This window comes from Ruditapes philippinarum, unplaced genomic scaffold, assembly GCF_026571515.1.
Source record: "Ruditapes philippinarum isolate M1 unplaced genomic scaffold, ASM2657151v2 ctg1638_1_1_1_1, whole genome shotgun sequence".
Lineage (NCBI taxonomy): Eukaryota > Metazoa > Mollusca > Bivalvia > Venerida > Veneridae > Ruditapes > Ruditapes philippinarum.
Window position 1 is genome coordinate 270,459 of NW_026865446.1, and position 24,432 is coordinate 294,890.

A 24,432-nucleotide genomic window follows, 5' to 3' on the forward strand; every position below is an offset into this window, starting at 1 on the left:
ACAAAATTTTAAACATAAAAATAGTTTACAGTAAAAAACCCAAAGGGGAAAAGGTTTTTAAGTAAAATCAGCTTGTATTGACAAAAACGTGAAAACAGCATTTGTTTTCAAATAAAAAGCTTTAAAAAAGAAACCCTAAAACAAAAAGGGTATTTGTTTTTAAAAATAAAATTAAAAAAGGGGTGTCTTTGAATTCAAAAAAAATGAAAAAAGGGAAATGGTAAATTTTTAAAAGTATTTGGTAAAGTAAGTAAAAAGGATAAAACGAAAAGGGAAATTCTTTCTTCAAATAAAAAAGGAAAGGGCCCAAAATTGCAATTCTTTGGGGGGGTAGCAAATTATTCGCCCGAAAATGTTTTTCCTTTTCGGGCTTTAAAGGGTGGAAAAATAGCATTTCTCATTAAAAATTAAACTTTTAAATTTTTTCAACAAAAAAAAACATTTAAAAAATGTTTCCCCTGAAATTTGTCATCCCGTTTTTGGTTGAAAGGGTTTGTTAATGATTGAATAAATTAAAATTTTTTGGGAAAGGGAAATTGTTTTGCATTTTGTAAAAATTTTTGGGAATTTAATAAATTTTTAAAACTGTTTTTTTTAAATTGAATTTTTAAAATATTGTATCGGGCCTGACCCCCAAATTTTAACCCTGTCTGTTTCCGGGGATTACCCCAAATAAAAGGTGTAGCCTACATAAAAAAAAGGCAATTTAAACCCAACCACCAAAACTTGATCCTTGTGTACTAAAAACATTAAAACCGCTAGAATACAAAAGAAAGGAGGGGTACTAATGGGGTGTGTCATTGAAAGACAAAATATGGGAAAAAAATTACGGTTTTTAAACCTCCATAAATTTATAATTTACCTAAAGAATAAATTTCAACAAAAAATTAAAAATTTTAAAACCCAATAGACAAAAACCCAAATTTATTAAAAAGTTTTAAATCCTGGAAAAATTTTTGAAAAAATTAAACATTTGAACCATGGGGGTTTTATAAAGGGCAAAACTAAGTTTAAAAAAAATTTATGTTTTTAAACAATTCAAGATCAAAAGAAAAAAAAAGATTATCCCTTTTTCTTATTACATCATTTCAATAATTTCCTAAACATCTTTCCGCTGTGACAGATCCCCTGACTTTAAGGGGCCCTTTGGTAAACAACATCGTGTTTTTGCCGGAAAAATTGTCCAAGGGGAAACAAAAAATTGTCCATGTTCCTCCCCAAAAGGTCGGGGGTGGTGGAGAACCCTTATTTACAAGGAAACCCCTAAAACAACATGCTTGCACCCATTTTTCCCAATACTAATGGTAAAAACTGGGTTTGAAAAATATGGACTGCAAAAAATCATGTTAAAGAAACCCCAAACGTTTTAGCTGTGGTATATAGGCCCCCCTTCCAAACAAAAAAAATGGGCTTAAGTTAAAATTTTTGATGGATGAATGGCGCACTTTTTTTGCAAACTTTACAACTGCTAAAAGAACAATTTATAAATTTTGTGGGCTAGGGTAAATTTTTACCTGGACAATCTTACAAACCCTAACACCGCAAAATTCAAAAGTGTCTTTGGAGCGTGTGGCATGCGACAACACGTCACTGAACCAACACATGTAGCAGGCCACATAATAAATGTGCTCATTACCAGAGATACAGACTCAACGGTATCAAATGTAGAAATATCTGATCCTGGACTACCAGTCAATAATGGAAACACGTCTTGTGATCACTTCGCTGTTGAATTTCATGCTAGTGTGTTTAAACCACCACCAGTACGATAACTGTGACTTACAGAAAATTAAAATCAATAGATGTTAATGAGATTAAAACAGATATTTTGACATCAGATATTTTAAAAAGTGTTAAAGAAAGCCCCAATGTCAATGAACTAGTTGATGCCTTCAACAATGGCCTTTCTCGCCTCTTTGACAAACACGCACCCCTTAAGTCCAAGAGCATTGTTCTAAGACCAATGAATCCGTGGTATTCCCAAGAACTTCATGATGCTTAAAATTTAAGACGTCAGTTAGAGCGAAATTGGCACTTGACAGGATTGAAAATTGATCGCTCAATTTATAGAAACCAATGCGCTGTTACGAATAAGCTTCTAAGGTCCTAAGTCAAATACTTCACTGAGAAAGTAGAGTCATGTGGTCGATATATGAAAAACCTTACCAAAGTGACCCGGCATTTGAGGGGTGAAAACATGCTGCCATGTTTTTATGCTGCCATCTGGTAAACCTGCAAACGTTCTAGCACAAGACTTTAGTGACTTCTTTGTGGATAAGGTTGAAGGCATACGTAATGGTATAGCCAGGACCCAAGTCCCCAAAAACAAACAGCAATGTTTTTCCCTTGAAGCACTTTTCCCAAATGGAGACCCAATTTTCCCAAACGTTTCAGTAGTCTTCTAAATATGGAAATTTCAAAAAAATTTTCGCAATTCCCCAAAAACAAACCATTTTGAACTTGCCCCATTCCAATATTGCTGATGAAAGATTGTTTAAATGAACACATGATAAACCTTTTAAATCAAAAAAAATCATAAACACTTAAACTTGAAAGACCCTAAGAAACCCACCCCTTTTAAAAAAGTTGTAAAGACCTTTAAAAAAAAGGTCAAGGTAAAGATCAAGAGGTCTAAAAAAAAACAAACCGGGGCCTGCAATCTAATTTACCGTTTTTTCTCAAAATTCTTTCCAGAAAGATTGGGTTAAATTTCCCAAATTTAAAAGAAACCTATTTCCCACATCGACCTTAAATGGAAACCCGCCCATCTGTTTAAAAGCGGGTTTTCCCTTTTCAAAAGAATCTGCTCTTTTAAATGTGAAACAAAAATACATTTCCTTTTATAAAAAAAAATTTCAAAATACGGGCTCCCTCGTGTTATTACCTGGGACACCGCAAAAACGGGCCACTTTAAACCAAACGTTTTAAAAGGGCTACATTGGCTTCCTGGGGCAAAATCAGAGTCGAGTAAAAATCCTTACATTTTTGTTTTTTAAAGGGAAAATTCATGGACGGGCCCCCGGGGCTTTACATAAAACATCCCTAGCCCTTTTTAATAACCCCCCATCCCCCCTTTTTTAAAAGGGGTTCCCAAAAAATTATTAAAAATTTGTTTGTCCCGGCGAAAGTAGGACTGTGTTTTAAAGGGGTAAATCGTGTTAATGACGGAAACCCCCTAAACTCTGGAATGCCCTACCTAAAAAACTTAAAAAAACATGAAACTCTTAACCAGTGTATAAGAGAGCACTTAAAAAACTCACTATTGTTGAGAAGGTTTTTATTTGGAACTTGGTTATCTTTTTAGGTTTTCGCTTTTTCTTTTTTTCTTTTTTACCAAATTAATTAAGTCAAACCTGAAAATTTTTAATTAATTAAGTTGGTCTTTTTTTTACTTTTAAAACTACATTTAATTTGAATTTGTAACTTGAGAATATTGATGTTTTGTAATTTGTTTTTTTTAAATAGTGTATCCTTTATTTGGTATACTGAACAGTACTTTTGAACGTGTCAATGTGCATGAAAAAAGGTGGCTTAAGAAATTTGGGAATAAATAATTATATAATAATAATAATAAATAAATAATAATAAATAAATAATAATAATAATAATAATAATAATGGAATTAGTATTTGTATGGAAAAAACAAAATACTAAATTATTTTACATTTTGCTACCTTTACGACACATAAGCTGCACATTCTGCGCTATTTTTTCAGTTGTAAAATCATTTTACATGTTTATTAAACCCATTATTTAAAAACATTATTCAACCAAATGTTTGACGAATCTAAATAATTTTAAAAAAAGATTTTCTGAGGCATAATGTGCCTTTAATGAAAAAAAAAAACAGATATATGACGCATATGAATAAGGAATATTGTCATGAAGTTGTTTTATAAATACAATTTCAAATATAATATAATGACTTGAGTTTCAGAAAATAAAAATACATACTATCCGTTCGCAGTTTGTCATGATGTTGGATCGTTTCGGGACTTGCAGATTTTTCGATTTATTACTTTTCTGTATCTTCCCCTTTACAAACACCTAAAAAGTAAAATTTATTGTTAAGAAAACGACTTTCTATAAAAGGACACTGCATTAATAATTAACAATTCTGTGAATCAATTTTATTAAAAACTGTAAAGATCCTTTGTTATTTTGATAAATCCTTATTAAAGTAAATTCGGTGATTGGCAATGAAAATTTGAATAATGTCAACGGTTAAGTTTTTGTTTTTTCTCACAAGCAACTATTATCAATAGAAAAATGAATTTTAATATTATCTTTGTTTTGGTCCAATATAGTCAAATGTGGCTGTAATATAGAGAGCTTTTGTTTAAATCATGTGTTTTCTCAGAAAAGAGCAAACACAAACGAGTTTCATTGAGTTCCAAATCTACTGATTCAAATACATTTATTACTATAAAAACGATTATAGGGAAACCAGAAAGGGATGATTTTCCTTTTTATTGTCTTTCGTTAACATCCATAATCAAATCATCGTAATCGCAATGATCGTTTTTATTGATCAAACAAGCAAACAAAGATTTTGAAGAATTTTTATTTAATTCCAGATTTGTTTTAAAAGAAAACAGGTTTTTAAAAAAGAATCTTATTATTTTCAAAAAAATGGTTTTTGTTTTTGACAACGGGTGTGAATTTTTAAAAGGGGCACTTGGGGGTGATTAAGGGGGGGTGTGTGGCCATACGGGGGGGCTGTTTTAAATACTGGCGGAAATACGGCCCTTTTTTTAAAATATATCAATTTTGTATTATTCATTTGCCCACCCGAAAGTTTTAAAAAACCTCAGTGTCAAAATTAAAAAAAAAAAAATTAAAAAAAAAATTTAAAACATCCCCATCTGTCCTTAAAATTTTTAATCAGGGAAAAAAAGTTTTTTTTTTTTTTTCAAATTTGAAAGGGTTTATTTTAAGCATTTTAGGCCCTAAAGGGGAAATGTGGTTTTTTCCCATGACAGACTTGTGGAAACATTGGGAAAGGGAGGGCCCTGGGCGGAAAAATTAAAATTTTTTTTTTGTCTTTTGTTTTGAAAAATTTAAAAGGGTTTTTTTTTTTTTTTTAATTTTCCCAAAAAATCTCTATTGTAAATTTTGGGCCCTTTTTAACAGGAATGCGCGAAACCTCCCCAGAGAAGAACACATTCTACCAAAAAACTAAAACTTTCCAGTTGAATAGTTTTCCCCATATTGTTTGGGGTGTCTAAGGTGCTTTACTTTTTTGTAGAAGTTTTTTTTGGCAAAAAAAGGGGTGAGATGTTGAACAAATTTTGCTATCCAAAGTAACAAAAACTCTCCAGAAGGAAAATGCCGCCAAAAAGGTTCCCGAAAGGGGCTCACGATACATTCCGTCTGCCGTAAAAATCAGAAAAAAAAAACGGGGAAATTTCGAGCTTATCAAATTTTAAAAATCTTCAGTTAAAAGGAAAATTTAATTTTTTTTTCCGTGATAAACCAAAAATCCCCTGGGACAATTTTTATTTTTACCCCCCCGCGGAGTTCCATTTCACCAAAAAGTCACCCTTTCCTTCTCAGGGGTCTTCTAAAAAGAAACTTTGAAAATTTTCCCGAAAGGGTAGTAAAAGGGTGAAACCCAAAGGAAACCCCGGCGTATTGGGGTTCCAAAACAAAAACTTAAGGGGGAAAGGACCAATAAGGGTTCTTGTTTTGGGATGTAAACGAAAGAAAACTTTCCTTTATTTCTGGGAAGAAGGGATTTTCCAGATTTTTGTCTAATGTATTAGCAAAAAGGGCGGAGGCAAAGGTCGCTTTGGGATCGAAAAATTGTGATTTCCCCAAATTTACTATTGTAAAGTTTTTAATTGGGGGTAGAAGGGTTTCCCCTTTCTCTCCATAGGCCATGGTTTTTTTAAATATTTTTTATTGCCCAAATTTTTTTCAATATTTTAAATTATACAAGAAAATGGTATCGGAAAAAATTTAAAAAGCAAAAGAAATTTTTGGCTTTTAATTTTATTTATTGTATATATTGAATAAAGTTTTTACAGAAAAAAATTTTTCAAATTAAAAAAGGGATTTTTTTATTTGCAGTTTATACATCCCATGAAAAGAATTGACCACGCTTTGGCATATACGTATTATCTGTGATGGGTAAACTTTAACTATTTTTTATTAAAGGGAAAAATTTTGGGAAATAATTTAAGTCACAAATGTTTGTAAAAAGGGGAAATTCCCCCTCCCCCCAATGTAACGTAACTTAAACTGGTCACAAAAATAAGAGTTACATAAAACTGGAAATTTTATTAGGTTTTTCTAAAAATAAAAATTTCCCCAAAATTAAAAGGGTAATGCATGCCCGTAAAATTTTAGGGAATAGTGTAGTGCTTGCCTTTATGTCTTGTGCACATAAATGATTTCCATGTTCCTCAGGTACCTTGTTAAGTACTGATTCCCTTTCACATTGCAATGGTTTACCATCATTTACGAAAATGTTCATTCCTAACGTACAATACACCTTTGTATCTATTTTACCTTCTTGTTTGTTTCTGAAATACTGACAACCGATTGGAACCGTCGATTGCATTTGTACCACTGCCTCTCTTTCTTTATCAAGATATATATTAGAATCACGAATCTATTAAAAATAAGAATTGATCGAGAAATTCAGTTAGATGTTTTTTTTTTTGTTATTATCATTTTTATTATGTTTTTTTTTTTTGGGGGGGGGGGGGGGGTGGGGGGGTAATAAAATTACATCGTTGACTCATCAGTGTCGATTTTATTGCTATACAATATTTAACAGTTTGTAAAACTGTTTCAAAGTTGTCTATATAAAAGGCCTGCTGTAGGATATATATATTATAATAGTTTCCCTAATTGCCATCATTAATTTAATAAAGTAAATGCGCAGTATTATAAATTTATTAATTAAAAAGAATAAACATATTATATGGTGAGTGTAATCTTATTTTCATTTTGTGTATGATATGTTTGTAAAAATATATTTTACCTACATTTTTCTATTCACATTATACATACATACAAACTGCTTATTAAAAGTCATGCTTTATTTCAGTTTATGAATGTCAAATTATTATTATCAATTTACTTTAAAAATGATGCTTAAAATATTGTAGTAAAAAACAGCCTTGATTCCTGCGTAAAACGTTTCACCCTTTTTTATAGCGGAAAGCATACCATCTACACCAATAGAAGCGCTTACTCCACATCTTATCTAATAAAAAGGAAAAGTTAAAAATATTATATCTCATGAGCTATATTTATACATTACACTTTATAAGGTTAGTCCAGAAAAAAATTAAAGAAAATGAAAAACGATAAACGAGCAAGCATGTTTGTATGGATCGTTTCTCGTGCGTGTTATATCAATGAATCGTTAAACAAATGAGATTTACCTTAAAATGAATATTACAAAATAAACAGAAATGCCTTACATTAATTCCTAGAGAAATGTTTCTTGATGTCAGTTGTTCTTCTTTTAAGGTGAGATCAGCCATATCTTTGCTTGGACCCATCGTCTCGTTTAGGGGCGTTTCATCTATAAACCTGTATAAAACCAACTAGTTTGCAAAGTATATATATATATTTCATTTTGTAAGATGCTTTATATGAGCAAAAACTAAACCTATTGATAAATTCCTACTCTGGCCTTTTATTTGAATAACAAAACATTTGACCACAAACATTGACATGTGATATTTTCTTAACAAATATATTGTAGTGAAATTTTAATTGTATCCACTAGTCTGATAATTAAATTAAGGCTGGTCAAGAATCTATGCATCAAACGGTAAAAAACATTTTATTTCAAAGAATGAGAACCATTGAACAATAAAAGTATATATAAGTATTAATTTAAAATTGATGCTTTCACCAAAGGAAAACGTTAGTGCAGAAAAATATAAAATTGATTTAAAATGAAATATAAAATTATGCTTAACCATGTAACTGTATAAAATAAATCGGTTTTCACATCGAATTGACACCAAAATCTTAAAATATGGTTTGAACATTGAATCAATTTGATTTAGGAGGTTGCTCCGTAAAAAATTCAAATCCGGTCTTGAACTGTAATTGTTCCAAAGTCAACATTTTCTGGGGCTGGAAACGGTGTTAGTTCTGTTGAGCAACTTATGCTTTTCTGTGTAAAAGAAATATATAAGAAAATTTAAAAGTGATTATCTTTAGAATGCCTATTAAAAAGTTATATCCCAAAAAGCCTTTTTTGGGCAAGGGAACTAAATTTGGGGATTCCAGTTTTTTTGGGGTCTTTTTTTCCCTTTTTAAAAATAAATTTTACTGGGGAGGCAGGGGAGGAAAAAGGAATTTTTTTTTATATATTTTTAAAAACCCTAACGTTTTAGAAAAAAAAAAATTTTAAAATTCAACCCAAATATACCCAAAAGAATTTAAAAATTTTGATTTTTAAAATGTTGTTTAAAAAAAAAAACTTTAACAATTATAGGGGGGCCCAAAAATGAAATACATTGTATATAGTGTCCTTAAAAAAACTGGGCATTTTTTTAAAACTGATTGGGGTTTTTTTATTTTCCTTGGCCCCCCGACTAAGCTATCTCTAAGGGGCCCCGACTTTTGGTACTCGTTGCCAAAGGGGGCGGTTAGGGGCCCTGGCCACACAAAATAAAACCCTGGGCCCAAAGATATAGTATAAAGTTTGGGCCAAAAGACCTTAGTAAAATCGTGGCCCCCCCACATTTCTTTCTTTTCTTTCCAAAGACTTTTGGGTATTTTGTTATAACACTTTTTTAAAATCTGAAACCAAAGAAATAAGTATTCGTGTCCCCAAACCCAATAAATCGGGGGCACCGAGGGATAGGAACCCGTGGCCCCGGGGCCTAAAAAACTCGTGGGGCACCGGCCCAAGGGATTCGGGGCTACGACTTTTGCTAAAAAATGTTGGGTTTATAAAACGAGGGGGGGGTGTTTTTTTGGTTGAGAGAACCTAGAACCTGACAAACCGTCTTTCTCATGCTACTGATAATCCCGCATATGGCGTTTTGTGGGACTCGAACCCACTCCTCTATAAAGGCATGTCTAGGCTCCTTGTGAATCAAGAGTTACACTATCAGTTAACACACTAATCCGTAAAAAAGGACACGATATTTTCAAAATGAATGACAGTTTGTTGTTTAAAAATGAACAATAGAACATTATACAAAAAGTGATTGAAGAAAAAAAACGCTGTGATGTATACAAGTGCATTTAATATTACAATGTTTGAAGTAATGAAAGAAAATTTTAGAAACGATACTATCAAGTTTGCAAGTAAAGGTAAAAATATGTGAAAAAAAGGGGAAACAGATTTATTTATTCGATAATTAATTAAGAACAAAAACTTAAGGTTGATATCACAAAAATCATTCAAGTCAGACTCCGATATATATTTTCAGATCGATATGTTTAAGAATATTGCAACAGTGAATAAAGTCATGTCGATTCCTTCTAAATTGTTTAAAAAATACGTAATAAACACATATTTTTTAAGCGATATAGCAGAGGAGATTCTCTTAATAAAAAAACTTACTGAAAATGAATTAACAACAGCTCTTAAATATAGGAATGTCAAAAAAGACCAGGATCAGAAAGTTCACAATTCTATAAAATCTGTTGGAATTAAAGATTACTTCATTAACTCTCAAACAATCTTTTGATATTGAATATTGATCTGAATTTCAGGCACAAAGTGTTATAACTCTGTTACCAAAAAGAAACAGGATATTCTATTTTTAATAGAACATTGGCTTCCAATAGGTATTTTAAATGCTGATTATAAAATAATAGGAAAAAAAATATGGTAAATAGAATGAAAAAGGTTTTGATCCATACTCATCAATCTTCAATCCTAATAAAATCTGTGTCAATGGTAATTTCTAAAAAGATGAATAAACCACACCATCCTCCATCGTCTATGTCTAATGTAAGCATCCCTGTGGTTATATCTCACAAACATCTGGGCTGTTTTTCTTTCAGAAGATGCTTCCTGGCATGAACTTATTTCTTACATTAAAAACAAGCCTTGGTCCACGAATAAATGTTATGAGACGTCTTAAGTATTTGCTTGATCGTAGATCATTGGAGGTTATATATTTTGGCTTTTATTCGACCAGTTTTAGAATATTCTGATGTAGTTTGGGACAACTGTTCAAACTATGAAAAGGAAGAACTCGAAAAGATACAGCATGATGCTGCAAGAATTGTAAGTGGATGCACCAAACTTGTTTCCATATCGGAGCTCTATCACGAAATATGCTGGGAAGGAAAGTCTTGCTGAGCGCCGTCGTAAACATAAATTAATTTTATTCTTTAAGATGGTAAATGGGATTTCTCCTGAATATCTGTGTAATCTTGTTCCTAATACAGTAGGTGAAACAAGTCAGTATAATCTTCGTAACTCAACAAATCTCCAAATTATACCTACAAGAACTTCTTCTATACGCCCCAATTCCTTTTTTTTCTTTTTTCCCAAAATTTAAAAAAAATGGAAAGAGGGTTTCCACTTCCCCCTTAAAAAATGCCCCAAAAATCATTTAAACCCAACCCTTTTAAATCTCTCCTAATCAGGGAAGTAGCAAAAGCAATTCTTTATTTTAAATTTTTCGGTGAAAGGGAAAAATCCAAAAAAACTTTTCCGGAGAATTAGCTCTCCCCCCAAATCAAAAATTTTATTTTTTAAAAAAATATTGTTCAATCGCCCCTTTGTCAGTGTGGTGAAATTGAGCCAACCTACCACTATTTTTATAAATTTGATAACATAAGACGTATTCTGTTTAATACAGTATCAAATGTTATAGCTCCTTCATTAGAGATCATCTTGTTCGGAACGGAATCCAAATCAATTGAAGCAAATTAGATTATATTTTCTGCAGTTCATAAATATATCAAATTAAGTAAGAGATTCGAAACATGATTTATTGAAACATCTTGTACTCATTATCACAGTCGGTTTTTTTTTACCATTAAATTTGTATTCTCCAGAACCAGCCAAAGCATGTCAGTTCTTAATGTGCTAGGATAACGTTATAATTACAACTAATTCCCCCAATATATTATATATGTCTTAATATGTATGTATCCTTAACGTTTTGTTTTTCTCTAACATATGTATATCTAATATATGTATATGAATTCATACACATTGTCTCAGTAGATTGATGTTAATTCAAAATAGAGTCGGAGGAGAACTATATAACATTTTATATCTTTCGTTCTAATCCATTTCATCATTGTATATATTAAATGATTGTATATTATGTACTGTGTATGATTATGAATAAAATATGTTTAAACTTATCAAAATCAGTCTGAGCTCATGAAGGATTGAAATTGTACAGAAAATAGACGGACGATTATTAAAGTATTTGAACAGATGGGAAAAAGGGATAAAAGGGCAGTTTTGTTTTCTACGAATTGCAAAATAGCCTTTGGCAAAATTAATCATAACTTTATTTGTTAAGCTTTGTATTTATTTTAATTTTGGCATTACAATAACACTGAGAATAAATATTTTATATCAAGACCAACAAAGCTTGTATCAGATGTTTTAAGGTATATAAAAGTGTACGCCAAATATGTCCACTTATTAATATATTTATGATATTCAACGAACCCATCTCCATGAAAAGGGGGCATAAACATAAATGATATTGAGGTTAAAAATGCGTTATTTGCGATCGATGTTACCTTTGTAATAGATGGAACAAAATAAAACGTATATGTCAATACTCGATTCTATCAATTACATTTCAGTGCTACCATTCGAAATATGTACAGCTATACATGTTGCTGGATTTTATTTTTGTATGCGCGCGCGTATGTGTGTGCGTGTGTTCGTGCGTGCATGGCGCGCGCGTGTGTGTGTGTGCGCACATGCGAAAAAAATGAATTAGATATAAAAAAAAGATAGGAAAAGGTTATTTTATTTCATTTATATTATACATTTATAACTGTATTTTGAATAGTATAGTTGTTTGCTTCATGTTAATTTTCCCTAAGACGGGGCACGTTGGTGACTGTTTTTACAAATGTCAAAAGCACAGTTACAATTGCTGGCTATTGAACGACATCACTGAACTGTCACTTGAACAACCGTTAAAGATTATTTAAATTAATAAATTTTTAAGTGACTTACAAGAAGAATCAGAAAATAGTGGGGGGTTACGAGAAAGTCACAGCCTGTTCTTAAATTTGTATTCAAACAATGTTTTTCTGCTACAACATATTGTATCATACTTACCGAAACAAAAGCCACTCAGCCATGTAGTTGATTTCAATTTATATTGAATTTCATCGTTGCATTTTCTTATTTGAATGTTATACTTTGTTTTACATAGGCCAAGGGCATCGAGGGCACTAAGGACACAAGCAATAACATCAGTTGGATCCTCTCCAAGATCGTTCAATGGAACATGTTTTTCTGAAAGTTTAAGAATTACTTTAAATAAATATGAATACTAATTTTGTTCAGGACCAGGGACTTTGCTAGACTTACATTTCAGATGAATACCATTGTAATGCCATAATACTTTGCCGGCTCTTCGCAATGTGCTCTTTTTCAATAATAATACGTTTCTTGTTTATACTTTTTTGTTCGGTTGAGCTGGAAGCTATAACATGTAATCCGTGCCAGGATCCCTCATGTACTTAACATAATGTTTTGGTCAAGGACACAGATGTTTGATCATGACATAATTTAAAACCATGAAGTTTTTTATTTGATCTGAATGTTGATGACACATGTATCATCTTTGACAACTCCATTATTCGTTAACTGATACACTGGAATTAACAACTGCTTTATATAAGAAAGAATTAAGACTTTTCAACATACTACCGCTATCATAAAATCTAGTTTAATATTTTAACTTTATATATAAAACGTATAAAGATATTAAGAATTATATTCTACGTTTGGAATGAATGGTTCACCTTTTAAATAGATAGGCCAGTATGTAGAACATCCCAAGAAGCTTGGTTTATTGGTAGAGTCAGCCATAAGGTACTGCCAACCGTAAAGCGTTGCACTATACCATCTCGATGAAAGGCTGACATCATTTACCGTGCGACTTTTATCCATGAAGTTGAGAGGTACATCAGAACTCCGAAATTCTAAGTTGTCGAGAAGGCGGACATTTTCATCGCAACAATCTGTTTAGAATAAATAATATGTAGCAACAAATATTAGACAATATTCGTAAAGCATTTTTAAAGTTTCATATTATAAACCTTATATTCAAATATAGATTTATCAACAATGTAATTTTTCAATGATTCTTCTTATCAAGGAACACGTTCATTTTGTTCATTTTAGAATCAATCAAATAATGATTTTGGTTTTGGAAAATCATTATCTGAGTTGACAAAAATAGAAAAATATATGAAAAAATAGAACAAGAAAGGTTTGCTCCCTAGTGGGTTGAACCCCTGTTTCGTAAATAAATATTTTTCCGACAGAAAATGAATGCTCTAATAGTTCTTTGTTTGGCATATATTGTCAAATATAAATAATCAAAGCTGTAATTCCTATCATCTGACCATTATGTTACAGTATATATATCATTTTTGATTCACATAAAGTTGATTTGTAATTTGGAGGTTTAAAGAAGAAATGAAAAAAGTAATATGAATAAAAAATTAAATAAATCAATAAATTTAATTAAAAACTTGTTAAATCTACTGTTTTGTCATAACTTTTTATCACAGTTTAGGAAACATATAATATCTAGCTACAATCATTACATTGACAAATCAAAGACTTACAAACAGAATTGTGTATCGCAACTAAGACAACACATAAACACGCAAATCTTTTGCTATCCATCATGCGCATGAAAAACACTGCATGCGACATTTGAATAAAATGGTGATCCGGAAGTTTTTATTTTCCGACAGAATTAATCATGAATTGTACTGCTTCACTGCTTTTAAAACATCTACAAACATTGTGCTTATATCATGCTGTTTATTTTCCTCTTCTGGCGTCCTGATTAAAAAATCCCCGTCTATTCCGAAGGACCTAATTGTTTATGAACTTGAAATGATTATATAATAAGAAGTTTCCTCAAGACAAGTACAAAAATGCAAAAGGAAAACTGTAACTACTTCACTTGAAAGTGGTTCATACAAGTAGTTCAAGTGTTTTACAGCTTGAACAAATATGTTAAAGTTCTATCAATTTTAGAAATAATTTGTATAAAATACTGCCTTAAAAGAAATGTTGATAACGTTCCAAGTGATTTAGTATGAACATCTATAAAATAGGAACAATAATATTGTGTCGCAGGACAATTTAATATTTGCTATATAAATGTTACAACTACAATCACGAAACGGTTTGATTGCAAAATTCTTTCTTCATTTGATAAATTCATGACTCAAAAACCTATTTGAGAGGGAAGATAAATCTTGAGTGCTTCTTTTCCTTAAATTCGAATTTAAGGATAATTTTAGAAAACTAAGCTCTCGGGGGTTTTCTGTAAGCTACTCAAGTAACAGGAAGAACTGGATTTGTAAAATAATGTCAACAAATTATGAAAAAGATCTATTCTGTATGGCTTCATTCAAAGACGACACGGGGGACTGAATAAGTATCGTTCAAATCAATGGATGATATGAAAACATTTGCATTTTTATCCATATTTGATGTTTCTACTTATTTAGATTAACAATCAAACGTCTATCTTTTGTGTTCAGCATTTAGATTTTTTATCTAACAATGACAAAGAAATCGTTCAACGCTGCATATAGATTATACATATATATTGATGTTTATATTATATTGTTATTAAGAGACAATTAAACAGGAAATTATGTTTTATATTTAGACAACAGATCTTCACTTTAGTGCAGTGTGAGTAAATTGTCCGAGTTTAAATGCGTAATGTATTATAATTACGAAGTCCGTACTAAACATATGAACAATTAACAAGGTTTGTCTGTACTACTTTAACGCGAGAAACAATTACATGTAACATACTAGTACTACGTTTTATAGGGGAATAATTAAAAGCTTGTAACAGTTTATTTTAATAAAATTGTACATGGAACACAAGTTTACTTCTAAGGTTTGAAAAAAAACGTCCCATGGCAAATGTTGATAAACTTTGATTTGGCTTAGTGATTTCATTGCGTACTTAAACAGCATTTTATTGCCTTAGGAATAATAATAATAATGAAAAAAAACAGTTCACTGGTAACATATGATAAACAAGATGTCCGTTATAGTCAAAGTGCAATCATGTTATTGTTAAAGGCCGATTTCGGTAAATGACTAAAATGTAGAAGTAAGCCAATATTGTGTTTTTATTTGAATTACACATAAACAAACACCTGGCAAATAAATAAAATACGTAGTATTCTTCAAACGGAAAGTTTTTACTACATTATAATTATCCAATCATATATTTCTCTTCCTTGTATATTCATTTGCGATGTTTCACAGTGTTTTTGTAATCTTGTTTGATCCTTTTATCTAGTTGGCTGAAATAGAGATGTTTACTCTGAAATAAAGATGCCATGTTGACCTTAATATCTCTGCCACTTTACCTTGACTTTGAACCTGCATATATTACATATAGTGAGTATAATGTATAATGTCATGCAATGAAAGAATGATTTACTCGGAGACAGCTTTATACTTGATACAGTGTTGGAGAGGTACTTGTAGACGATTTCACATGTAGAAAGATACCATTATTTTCGAGGACTCTTACAATTTTCATTTATAATTGTATATGAATCTGTATATAAGATGAAATAATCGTCTTATTTAAGGTGCGTTCTGCCACTTGAAAGCAGTGACAGAATTTAATAATTCCAGACCTTGTCACGTATATATATACTGACATACGGTCTTGTATGGTGCTCCAACATTGTTTTAGTCTCGCTAGTTTAGGGATAACACAAATTATGACAGTTAAATGTCCTTGATTACTAAAATAGGAATACTCCTTCTGGTGTATCCGGACCATGGTCTTGCTTAAATTGATATATAGTGCGATGAATTGCATTTCGTAGCGTTTTCAATATTTATGTGTTTGGCAAACCAGTGATTTTTTTCCAATTTTCAAAACAACCTGTGGCTTTCTGAAGGGGAAAACATAGCGCGATAAATCTGAAAAGGGGAAACTCAAATTCCAACAATTGAGAATGGAATTTACCCACACATTTTATAGAAGATTCAATTTCAATTCAAATTAACGTGCTTGGTACATAGCACAGGCTATAGGGACAGCTTTCTGTCTTCTAGCTGATATAATAAGTCTGATGCTGTTAAGTCATGGCTCTGGAGGGCATTTCAGGTGAAAATATTAGGGTTTTTTTAGGGGAAAATATACCTATTTTGAGCTAGGGAAAACAGCCTTGATTCGGCTGTAAAAATCACTGCAAACTTAACGGTTGCATGTTTGACCATTCTACAGTAAATGTCCGGACATAAATACAGTAAACTTCTTTTATAACGAACACGGTTTTAGCCAACTTCCGTCTATAAGGAACAATTTATTTTGGCTCTTTATTTATATAAAAATATACGGTTATAGCGAACACAGTTATAAGGAATTATCGCTTATAAGGAACTCATTTCTTAGTTCCAATTTAGTTAAAAGTACAAAAAAATACACTTTTATAACGAACTCAAAAATATCGGCTATCCGTAAATAGATACCGCATTTTCAACTTTGTTTTCATTGACACATATTTAAACTCGGCCGGATGTACCGTTTATTGTTCCATGTACTTCAATACATCTATTAAAATTAATTTGAATAGCAGTACGTACTAGTTTTCTTTTTAGAATATTTTAGCATGAGTTCATGTCACCAAGATAAAAAAAGTTATTCCTTTAATTCTATTATTTCTATTCTTTAGTAAAATAATTATGATCATTTATAATCGGTTTTCAACATAATCACGCATGCTTGCAAGCAAAATCCTTTGAAAACTACAAAGTACGCTTGATGAAATAGAAAGAAAGCTATATCATTTATAAGTAAGCGTCACCCTTAAAATATAATAGAAGATACATGTATTCAATATAAAAGGATGGAAAAATAAAAAATCTTGTTTATTCTTATTCATGGAAAAAAACAAAAGGTACTTAGTTCAGAATCAAGCTATGAAATTTCATGAGAAATTGGGAAAGGGAGTAAAACTAAAACTGAAATAGCAAGGGATTTTCAAATTCCAAAAAGTACTGTTATGTATGCAACATATTACATGTATATAATTTATATCTGACCAGTTGGTATTTCCAATATTATCATTGTTCTATTTTTAGAACATAAACTACATGTATGTACTAGAAGGTTCTTAACTGTTGTAGAAAACTCATGCATTATATTTAGATAGAAACTTCTGGAATGATCTTTATTGTTGAAGTTGCTAGATTATGATTACTTGAGAACATAATAGACCTTTCTGGAAACTTCTTAGTTAATATATATAAGGAGACATTTTTCATTAATCTGATCTTTAAGTCATCAGTTACCTTTTAAGTCATCAGTGATCTTTAAGTCATCAGTTACCTTTTTAGTCATCAGTAATCTTTTAAGTCATCAATATATTTGGAGTATTATTCAACTTGGAAATTAAGTGATTTATTGGAGCTTGGATTATTAATTATTCTTGTGGATTTTATTGTGGGAATTTATTCTAAAGTGTTCTTGGATTTAACTTGGATTTAACTGTGCTATTCAAAAGGATCATTCCAGGATCAGACTAGACATTTGTAATTTACATTTTTATTTGGACTTCAGGTATTTGTAAACATAATTTGTTATTTTATTTTTCTTTAATAATTTTTCTGTAATAAATTTGTTATTGTTACAAGTTTGTTGCTGGCTTTTCTTTCTCGTTACGCCTGGCTCGTAACAGAAATTGGGGGCTCGTCCGGGATCGGAATATTTCTTTTTTGGCTACATTATTGGAAATTATTACCGTTTATTTTACATTTTGTTATTACCGTATTTACTCATCTGAGTTGATATCATAGTTGTTCTATTAAGTGTACCTTTCATTTTGAAATTTTTGAAAACACATCACTTTCTGAGTTTAAAACCAGCAACAAGCAGTCATGTCTTTTTAATTTAGAAAAGTTTGTAGCTGAACCTTCCCAGGAGGTATTAGATTTGGCTAAGAAAACTAATTTGCTCGATCTTGCAAAAAAGTATAATTTATCAGAAATTAAATCTTCAATGCGTAAACAAGAAATTAAAAATCTTCTGATTCATTATTTTGTGGATGAGGATATTTTTGGACAAGATGCACTTTCTCTGATTGTTGAAACAAACCAAGAAATTAAGATAAAAGAGCTTGAACTTCAATTTAAATTTGAACTAGAAAAAATGAAATTAGAGAAAGAAAGGGAAGAAAGGCAGTTACAGTTAGAAAAAGAAAGGGAAGAAAGGCAGTTACAGTTAGAAAAAGAAAGGGAAGAAAGACTGTTAGAAAAAGAAAGGGAAGAAAAAGAAAGGGAAAGGCAGTTTGAAAAAGAAAGAGAAGAGAGAGAATTTCAGTTAAAAATGAGAGAATTAGAAATTAAGAGAGAGAGCAAATCAGTTTGAACATAGAATCAATTCAAAATTTGATGTCACTAAAAATATAAGGCTTGTTCCCCCTTTCCAAGAAAAAGAAGTTGATAAGTATTTTCTTCATTTTGAAAAGGTTGCTGAAAATTTAAAATGGCCAAGAGAGCACTGGACATTACTTTTACAGAGTGTCTTAATTGGTAAAGCTCGTGAAATCTATACACAACTTACTGTTGAACAAAGCTCTAATTATGATAATGTAAAAGAATTAATTCTGAAAGGTTATGAGTTAGTACCAGAGGCCTACAGGCAAAAATTCAGAAATTCTAAGAAAGAAATTGGTCAAACCCATGTCGAATTTGCAAGGGAAAAAGAACAACTTTTTGATCGGTGGTGTCTATCTAAGAAAATTAATAAAAATCATGAAAAGCTCAGACAGCTCATGTTAGTTGAAGAGTTTAAACGTTGCATTCACTCTGATGTTAAATCTTTCTTAGATGAAAAACAGGTAAAAACTTTAGAAGACGCTGCCCGTCTAGCTGATGATTATTCTTTAACCCACAAAGTCTCATTTATAAATAAAGGGAAGTCCACACCCTCACATTTTAATTCCAAGTTCAGTTCTGGTATTTTATCTGGCTCATCTAGTCAGTCAAATACTCCCAAACCAAAGTCATCTGATGAACATAAAGGTCATAGTCCCTTATCTCGTCCTACATGCAATTATTGCAAGAAAACTGGACATCTTATTTCTGATTGCTTTACCTTAAAAAGGAGGCAACAACAACGTGATGAGGCCAAACCCACAGGTCTTACCACTTCAAGGTCTGAACCTCAGTCTTGTATTGATAACAATGCAATTTTGAAGGTCAAAGAACCCAAGTCTGATTCTATAATGGAGATTTATGAACCATTCCTTTCGGAAGGTTCCGTGTCACTTATCGGTGATACTTGCCCACCTACTCCTATTAAAATTTTAAGAGACACAGGAGCTTCTCAATCTCTTATTTTAGCAGATACACTGCCTTTTTCTGAGAAGACTTCTTCTGGATCTAGTGTCCTTATTCAGGGTGTAGAGTGTGGTTTTTCTAATGTCCCTCTCCATAATATTTATTTGTCCTCAGATTTGGTAACTGGGCCGGTGGCTGTAGGTATAAGATCTTTCTTACCCTTTAGAGGTGTTCATTTATTGCTAGGTAATGACTTAGCTGGAGATAAGGTAGTGGTTAATCCACTTGTAACTGACACTCCTTGTGTGGATCAGACACCTGACCCCATTGAGCAGGAAATTCCTGACCTTTACCCTTCATGTACAGTTACTCGAGCTATGGCTAAGAAGGCCATTCAAGAAGACATTTTTTGTTCAGATATTGACTTAGCTGATACTTTTATAGGTCAGTCTTTTGATAATGAAATGAATTTTTCTCTTACTCCTACTCTGCCTGAAACTCAGACAGATTTTTCAATATCTGACTTTTCTACACCAAGATCTAAAGATCAAGGTCATGACATGCTGTCAAGGTCACAGCTTATCCAGGAACAACAAAATGATCCTGAGATTTCTGTCCTTTTTCAAAAGGCTTTTAGTGAAGATGAAGCTTTACAAGTCCCTGTTTGTTATTATGAAAAGAATGGGATTTTAATGAGAAAATGGCGACCGCCCGATGTCCCTGCTGAAGAGGAGTGGACAGTTAATCACCAAATTGTGGTCCCTAAATCATATCGCCAGGAAATATTAAGCTTGGCTCATGAAACACCCATGGCAGGTCATTTAGGTGTTAATAAAACCTACCATAAAATTCTCAGTCATTTTTATTGGCCTGGCCTTAAAGCAGATGTATCTAGATACTGTAAATCTTGTCATTACTTGTCAGATGGTTGGAAAACCTAACCAGACAATACCTAAAGCTCATTTACAGCCTATTCCTGCATTTGATGAACCTTTTAGTAGAGTTATTATTGACTGTGTAGGTCCATTACCAAAACTAAATCAGGTTCTCAGTACTTATTAACTATTATGTGTGCTTCTACGCGCTTCCCTGAAGCTATTCCTTTAAGGAATATTAAAGCCAAAACTATTATTAAGTCTCTTGTGAAATTTTTCACTTTGTTGGTTTACCTAAATCAGTACAGTCTGATCAAGGGTCAAATTTTATGTCTGGTATTTTCCAGCAGGTCATGCATGAGTTAGGAATTACTCAATATAGGTCTTCAGCCTATCACCCTGAAAGTCAAGGTGCATTAGAAAGATTTCACCAGACTCTGAAAAATACGATAAGGTCATATTGTTTTGACACTGAAAAAGACTGGGATGAAGGCATCCATTTATTGTTATTTGCTGTAAGAGAATCTGTTCAGGAATCTCTTGGCTTCAGTCCTTTTGAATTAGTATTTGGTCACACTGTCCGAGGACCCTTAAAACTTCTAAAAGAGAAATTCCTGTCTGAAGATGACATATCTTTAAATTTGCTTCAGTATGTATCAGATTTTCGAAATAGGTTGACTAATGCATGTGAGTTAGCTAGACTTAATTTAAAATCAACACAAAGTAAAATGAAATCAAGGTATGATGAGAAATGCTCATGAAAGAAGTTTTAACACTGGTGATAGAGTACTTGCTCTTTTACCTATACCTGGAAAACCTTTACAGGCAAGATACTTTGGTCCGTATTACTATTGAAAAGAAAGTCAGTGACCTTAATTATATTATTAATACTCCTGGGAGGCGAAAGCAAAAACAAATGTGTCACATAAATATGTTAAAAGAATATTTTGACAGAGATAGCAAATTAGTAAACCTATATCTTTTGTAACTCTGTTCCACAAAATCAATGTTCAGTTGAATCTAATAGTTTCTGAAAATTTTTGAAAAGTCTGATCCTGGTTCAGCGAAGCTTGAAAAACTCTGAAATTCTGAAAAATCTGGATGAAAAACTTGCTCACTTAGAACCGTCGAAACGAGATGAACTGAAACAGCTTATTTATGAATATGAACACTTATTTCCTGATATTCCCACACGAACTGACAAAATACATCATGACGTCATTCTTGAAAACTCTGAACCAATAAAACAGCATCCATATAGAACAAATCCTGTAAAACAAAAGTACCTAAGACAAGAAGTTCAGTATTTATTGGATAATGACTTTATTGAACCAAGTCAAAGCAATTACAGCTCTCCATGTATTCTTGTACCGAAATCAAATGGAACATATAGAATGTGTACAGATTATCGTAAAGTGAACTCTGTAACAAAAACTGATTCATTTCCTATACCAAGAATTGATGACTGCATTGACAAAATTGGAAAAGCAAAGTATGTAACAAAGTTTGATCTTCTAAAAGGATTCTGGCAAGTTCCACTTACTGATAGAGCTAAAGAAATATCAGCCTTTGTAACACCAGATGGCTTATATCAATATAAAGTCATGCTATTTGGTATGAAAAACTCACCAGCAACTTTTCAGAGACTTATAAACATGGTAATATCTGATCTACACGGATGTGACGCATACATTGATGACGCAATCATCTACTCTGATGAATGGGAGGAACATCTCAAAACTATAAGAGCATTCTTCGACCGACTTAGTGATGCTAAATTGACAGTTAATCTTGCAAAAAGTGAATTTTGTCATGCAATTTTAACATTTTTTAGGACATGTAGTGGACAGGGTAAAGTAAAACCAATAGAAGCTAAGGTCAAAGCTATCTCTGAATTTCCTGTGCCAACTTGTAAAAAGAAACTGATGCGATTTCTTGGTATGGCAGGGTATTATTGTAAATTTTGCAATAATTTTTCGGTTATTGCAGAACCATTGACAAATTTGTTAAAGAAAAGAAACAAATTCATTTGGAATGACAAGTGTCAAATGGCATTTGACAGCCTTAAAGCCATACTTAAGAGTGCACCAGTTCTCTTGGCACCAGATTTTTAATAAAAACTTTAAGTTAGCTGTAGATGCTAGTGACATAGGTGCTGGAAGTGTATTGATCCAAGAAGACAACAATGGTGTTGACCATCCTGTTTGTTACTTTTCTAAAAAGTTTAATGAACATCAGAGAAAATTACTCTACTATAGATAAAGAGTGCCTTGCTCTTATTCTTGCTATTCAGCATTTTGAAGTTTATCTAACTTCTTCAAAGTTGCCTGTTGTTGTCTTTAGTGATCACAATCCCCTCACTTTCTTGCATAAACTTAAAAACAAAAATCAAAGGTTGTTGAGGTGGAGTTTATTTTTGCAAGAATATAGTCTTGACATTAGACACATTAAAGGGAAAGATAATTTGATCCCTGATGCACTTTCACGTGTCTAAAACTGTTATTTGCAGTATTTTAAATTTAACATTTATATGATATGATTGATTATTTTTTTTGTTGTTGTTTGCTATTGTTTGTAATAGCATTTATATGATATGATTGGTTATTTTTTTTGTTGTTGTTTGCTATTGTTTGTAATACACATATATATGAATGTATAAAATTGTTTAACATTTCTCCTATGTTATTTGTTAGTTACATTGTTTGAATTTATGTAAAAGAAATATTCATTTCATTCATATTTCTTTTTCTTGAAGAGGGGAAGTGTTATGTATGCAACATATTACATGTATATAATTTATATCTGACCAGTTGGTATTTCCAATATTATCATTGTTCTATTTTTAGAACATAAACTACATGTATGTACTAGAAGGTTCTTAACTGTTGTAGAAAACTCATGCATTATATTTAGATAGAAACTTCTGGAATGATCTTTATTGTTGAAGTTGCTAGATTATGATTACTTGAGAACATAATAGACCTTTCTGGAAACTTCTTAGTTAATATATATAAGGAGACATTTTTCATTAATCTTATCTTTAAGTCATCAGTTACCTTTTAAGTCATCAGTGATCTTTAAGTCATCAGTTACCTTTTTAGTCATCAGTAATCTTTTAAGTCATCAATATATTTGGAGTATTATTCAACTTGGAAATTAAGTGATTTATTGGAGCTTGGATTATTAATTATTCTTGTGGATTTTATTGTGGGAATTTATTCTAAAGTGTTCTTGGATTTAACTTGGATTTAACTGTGCTATTCAAAAGGATCATTCCAGGATCAGACTAGACATTTGTAATTTACATTTTTATTTGGACTTCAGGTATTTGTAAACATAATTTGTTATTTTATTTTTCTTTAATAATTTTTCTGTAATAAATTTGTTATTGTTACAAGTTTGTTGCTGGCTTTTCTTTCTCGTTACGCCTGGCTCGTAACAGTACGCTATCGGGTATTGTGTCTTAAATGGAAATAAATGACTATTTTTTCTTAATCAAAAGCTCTTCAAAATGGCGGACGATGGTAAACAATCAGTTCGCTATATGTAGATCTGTTTGCTATAAAAACTCCTAATAAAGGAAATAATTCGCTATATGCTTACAAGGAACTCCGGATATAAGGAACAGATTTTGAATGTCCCGATGAGTTCGTTATAAGCGGAGTTTACTGTACTTTAACATAAATTAAAATCAATAATATTCACAAATTAACATTATTGTTAGAGATTCGGTCTATTTACTTTTATACTTTCCTCGTAAATGAAATTTATTTCTTCATAAACTTGAAATGTATGTGACTTCAAATTATCTCGTAGTTTGTACCAAAATGCTCCGATAAAGCGGAGGTTTTGAGGAGTCAATTTTCTTTAAAAAATGCTGACTCCTGGTGTGCCAAACTATTCATTTTCTTTAATTTACGTTCTGAAACATCTTTGCTCGTTTCTGGCATACCTTTAGTATTTTTATCATAAAAATGTTAGCTTATGTTATAAAATACACATAATTTAAACCGCATTTAATGGTAAATTTTATCAATGAATGTATGCAAATAAATATTGATG

General features: G+C 31.6%; 2 protein-coding genes across 2 annotated transcripts; both read right to left on the bottom strand.

Annotated features, from left to right (window-relative positions):
- Nucleotides 1-2,137: 2,137 nt before the first annotated feature.
- Nucleotides 2,138-8,049, bottom strand: LOC132729047 (uncharacterized). Its single transcript, XM_060714784.1, has 5 exons — nucleotides 7,944-8,049; nucleotides 7,437-7,548; nucleotides 7,130-7,216; nucleotides 6,371-6,616; nucleotides 2,138-2,401 (listed from the first exon to the last, which is right to left on the bottom strand). Exons 2-5 carry the CDS (start codon nucleotides 7,515-7,517, stop codon nucleotides 2,138-2,140), a joined length of 678 nt encoding a protein of 225 aa, XP_060570767.1. The 5' UTR covers nucleotides 7,518-7,548; nucleotides 7,944-8,049.
- Nucleotides 8,049-14,286, bottom strand: LOC132729052 (uncharacterized). The gene is made up of 4 exons (XM_060714790.1): nucleotides 13,780-14,286; nucleotides 12,949-13,167; nucleotides 12,257-12,436; nucleotides 8,049-8,143 (listed from the first exon to the last, which is right to left on the bottom strand). The coding sequence occupies exons 1-4, from the start codon at nucleotides 13,868-13,870 to the stop codon at nucleotides 8,088-8,090; spliced, it is 546 nt and encodes a 181-aa protein (XP_060570773.1). The 5' UTR covers nucleotides 13,871-14,286; the 3' UTR covers nucleotides 8,049-8,087.
- Between the last annotated feature and the right edge of the window lie 10,146 nt (nucleotides 14,287-24,432).